Source organism: Haliotis asinina, chromosome 8, assembly GCF_037392515.1.
Source record: "Haliotis asinina isolate JCU_RB_2024 chromosome 8, JCU_Hal_asi_v2, whole genome shotgun sequence".
NCBI classification, from domain to species: domain Eukaryota; kingdom Metazoa; phylum Mollusca; class Gastropoda; order Lepetellida; family Haliotidae; genus Haliotis; species Haliotis asinina.
In genome coordinates this window covers 59,096,131-59,100,187 of record NC_090287.1, presented here as the reverse complement: position 1 = coordinate 59,100,187, position 4,057 = coordinate 59,096,131, and the positions used below count along the sequence as shown (strand labels likewise).

At 37.8% G+C, this 4,057-nt stretch overlaps 1 protein-coding gene across 1 annotated transcript; it reads left to right on the top strand.

Moving 5' to 3' along the window:
• The first annotated feature begins 379 nt into the window (after positions 1 to 379).
• On the top strand, positions 380 to 3,469 carry LOC137295036 (uncharacterized). The gene is made up of 2 exons (XM_067826296.1): positions 380 to 468; positions 1,037 to 3,469. The coding sequence occupies exons 1-2, from the start codon at positions 445 to 447 to the stop codon at positions 2,159 to 2,161; spliced, it is 1,149 nt and encodes a 382-aa protein (XP_067682397.1). The 5' UTR covers positions 380 to 444; the 3' UTR covers positions 2,162 to 3,469.
• The last annotated feature ends 588 nt before the right edge of the window (positions 3,470 to 4,057 follow it).

The window sequence follows — 4,057 nt, the reverse complement described above, 5'->3', positions numbered from 1 at the left end:
CCGTACTTCTGTGCGTATCTTATTCATCTTATCTATGCAATCATCGCCATTTGTCAAGCTATTATCTATTTTCGAAAACCAGTTCAGTAGCTCATTAAAAATAATTGTCATTACGACAAAGAGTAATCGAAGCGTGTCACATCCCGGAGGTCGTGACAGATCACGTGACGGACAGACGTGACGGTTCCTTGTGTATATGCACATCAAACAATATTCTCTAAACAGCTTGTCATCAATAACCCGACTTCGCCACATAAAATGTGTGTATTGAAATATTACACCAGTGCGACAAGCAAGGTATCGATTCATCTATGTACAGGAAGTTGTAATTGGCTGTATAGCTACCAGATGTTGGTCATTGATAAGCTTTGCCGAGTAGTGTCAAAGCCGTTGTCGGTGACTACATATATACTGGGAACGTGTCTGTCTGTGCGTGGACTATCCATGTGGCCGGAAGGCAAGCATAAAGTACGTATGATAAACCTGCAGAGAGAATATTTAGACAAAAATCAAACACTCGTGTTGTAATTACGTAATAATCAATTCAGATGATGGATGGACGTTTGAAGAGACCGCCACCTAACTGTCAGCCTCAAAATGGGTTCGATGTAATTAAAATATACTTTCGGCATAACCACTGTATGGAGATTTATATACTGATTTTGTAAAATGAAATTAACAATTTAAAGATGCATACATGGTGGATTCAAATGACCATTGAGGTTTAAAAACTGATTTAATAAAATGGATGGTTGTTAGTGCATATTTAAGTGTTTTAGTGGAATGTATTTCTGTTTCTGTTAGGGTAACACAGAAAATGTAACACATGACCAATTCAAACTAGATTTCGAAAATGACCTTTTGTTAATGCATCTTTTTGGTGACTTCATTTTCTATGAGAGCTATGACAATAAATAGCACAAACATCAAACAAAATGGCATACTGACAATGTTATTTCTCGCTTAAAGCAAACTGTTTACTGTGTATATATCAATACCTGTTTATTTGTGATGGCGTACATCGATGTTGTTGCAGCAGCTGCTTTGGCGACTACTCATTCTAGGTTGTGTATTGGGAACAATTCTGCTGGTGGTCAATAGCGGCCGTTACATCCTACATAAGAAGAGACATAAACACAATTACAACGTTCCGTTTCACGAAGGACATGCTGACAGTGTACACAGAGACTTGAGGGGTTCTGGATCTTTGTCTGGAAAACGAACATTCAGTCATATTCAGTCTGTGGACCCAAACAAAAAGTATATTGTATGCGTGTGTATTGGGTCATATATTGGAGGACTGTCGGACCGGTTGAAAGGATTTGTGACAGGGTATCTTCTGTCGCAGATGTTGGGGCGAGAGTTTGGTATAGTGATGGAACAGCCATGTAACCTTGCCGAATACTGGCAGCCCAACATGGTCAATTGGAGAGTGGACGCTGGTCAAATTAGGGCACTACCTCAGCAGAGGATGAGAGTCATTGATAACAAACAGTTTCCCATCGACGTGCAAAACAAGGATCTGAATAATATATTCAAAGGGGATGTCGTAAACATCACTATCAACGTTAACTGTGTGAGACATCTGATGAGGAACCCGTTGTTCAAACATACAGAGTGGGCAGGAAACAAAACTGAATACGACATCTATAAACACATTGTGGGTCTACTATTCCGGCTTTCGCCTTCTACTACTGACAGACTTAATGCACTACAGAAGAGGATAGGAGACAAGGTATTAATCTGTGCGCATCTTCGTATGGGCAAAAGCCAGACTTTGCCAAATGATGAATATAGGAAAACCAGGAAACCCAAACCACGAAAAGTGCTTACATTCTTACAAAGTTGGAATCAATCGGACATTTATAAAATCTTCATAGCCACTGATTCTGAGAACGTTAGGAAAAGATTTCAAAATGCTTTTCCGGAAACATATGTTGAAAATGAAGGACCTATTGTCCACATCGATAGATCTAAGAACTACACGTGTGATGGATTAGAGAAAGTTATTTTAGACCTACACGTGCTTTCCACGTGCCACGTGTTGGTCATGTCTGTCAGTGGTCTCAGTCGTACAGCCGCCATCCTCAGGGGCAGTGACGAATACGTGTATATAGCCTCGCCCACAAACATCAGCGCCACGACAAGGCTTCTTCCATAGGGATATAAAATTGATAAATACTTGCTTTGAATCCTTTTGAATCATGTATTGTGATGTTAAAGGCACGTCATCATGTCACACGTGTCTAAACATCAATGTTGCATTTCTAACTACAAAATTTATTCCGAAACGAAATTACATATTAGGATTATAATATGAAATTAAAAAGTTCGAATGAATTAATGTAAATGTGCATTAAATCGACTCTCACGCCCTTATACCGGCCGAACAATACGACAAACCAACCCCATAGAGTTATGTCCCTTGGAGCGCTCTTAAGTAATATACTACGCACAATGTGAATGGAACACATTTCGGCAGACACCGACAACACCGCCTGACACAGGGGCGTGTCTCTCTTAGAAACAGTGTTAGGAAGACATACAGTTGTATATACTCTACCCTAGTACAATATAAAAGGAAATAGTTGTAACGACGGAACCACTCCCCCCTCAATCAAAGCCAGATCTTTCCACGTACAATATTCTTAACGCCCGAACGAGACATACAAATCAAAAGCTAGTCCAAGATATTTGCCTAACAAAATGAGTTACACATGGCCTTAATCGGTAAATTATTTCAATAGTTCCTCGACTCACCAAAAAAACAGCGACTTCTGTAAATCCAGCCCCCAACTAATGGATCACACAAGACAGCGAAAGCTCCCCTTTTAAATTCATGTCTTAATTCCAGCCACGTTGAGAGAACATGTGAGTGGCTAGATTTGATCGGCAGTAACGTTCCACGGATTTAAAAACTTATTGCAGCATTTACATATCATTTCCTCGACAGTAAGCGGGCATTTTCTTAAAAAATCATCGGCAATCAAACTCACTTGTTGGTGGCCTTGACATTCAACAGATGTGAGCAGATCCGCACAAACTTACTCGGGCCATCCGATTGGTGGAAAATATAACATATCGTAAGATTTTATCTGTTTACTAAAAGGCCCGAAAAATGAACTATGCCCTCTATTTTGATTGATGTACGGAGCAGTAAATTGGTAAGAATAATTTTAGATATTGTAAAAATTCATTTGATTATGATTCATTTCAGGAAATTATATCTATAAATATTCAACTTCTAAAATTATTCTTACCAGTTTGTTGCTCAGTTCACGAGCACCAAGTTTCAGCACCCTCATTTACTCATAACTGAGTGTTATTTGAATTTATTGAAATCATGCAAAGGAGCTGGATTTTTTTATGACGCCTTGGTTTCCGATCTAGATTTACCTAAAATGTGTCTTAAATGGCAAGAGTCTTTCGATAACATTTCTTTTGATTGGAATAAAATTTGTATCACTTATTTCTGTGGTTTGAAAGATGTGTTGAAATACTTGATTTCCAATACACGTTTTTTTACACTGTATTATCTATATAAAAATGGTTTTGTAATGAGCTGAATGAGAATATTTGTCATATTTATTGGGAATGTAGAGTAACACAAACATTTTGGAATAAACTTGAAGTCTGGATGAATGATCATACTTAGAATACAACTAAAATAACAAAATATCTTGTTTGGTTTGGAACATTATACACAGAGAGATTATTATACCATATTATCCTAACTACCAAAACCTACATCCATTCATATGGGATTAACCAACACAGTCCAAAACTTGAAAAGTCCATATTTATTTTGAAAGAAATTTTCAATATAGAAAGGTTCATTGCAATAAAAATAATAGTCTCCAAAGTCATTACAGGAAGTGGAGATTGTTACGGTTAAGAATTTACCGTGACAAACGATGTAAGAAATCCCCTTGTGAACCAGCAAAACAGAACAGAGACAAGTCGTTCACGTTCAAAATATGTATTATGATGCAACGAGAGCAAGGCATACAAAGTCACAAGTCAGTTTCACAATGCAGATTTCAGGTACAATTCAAGA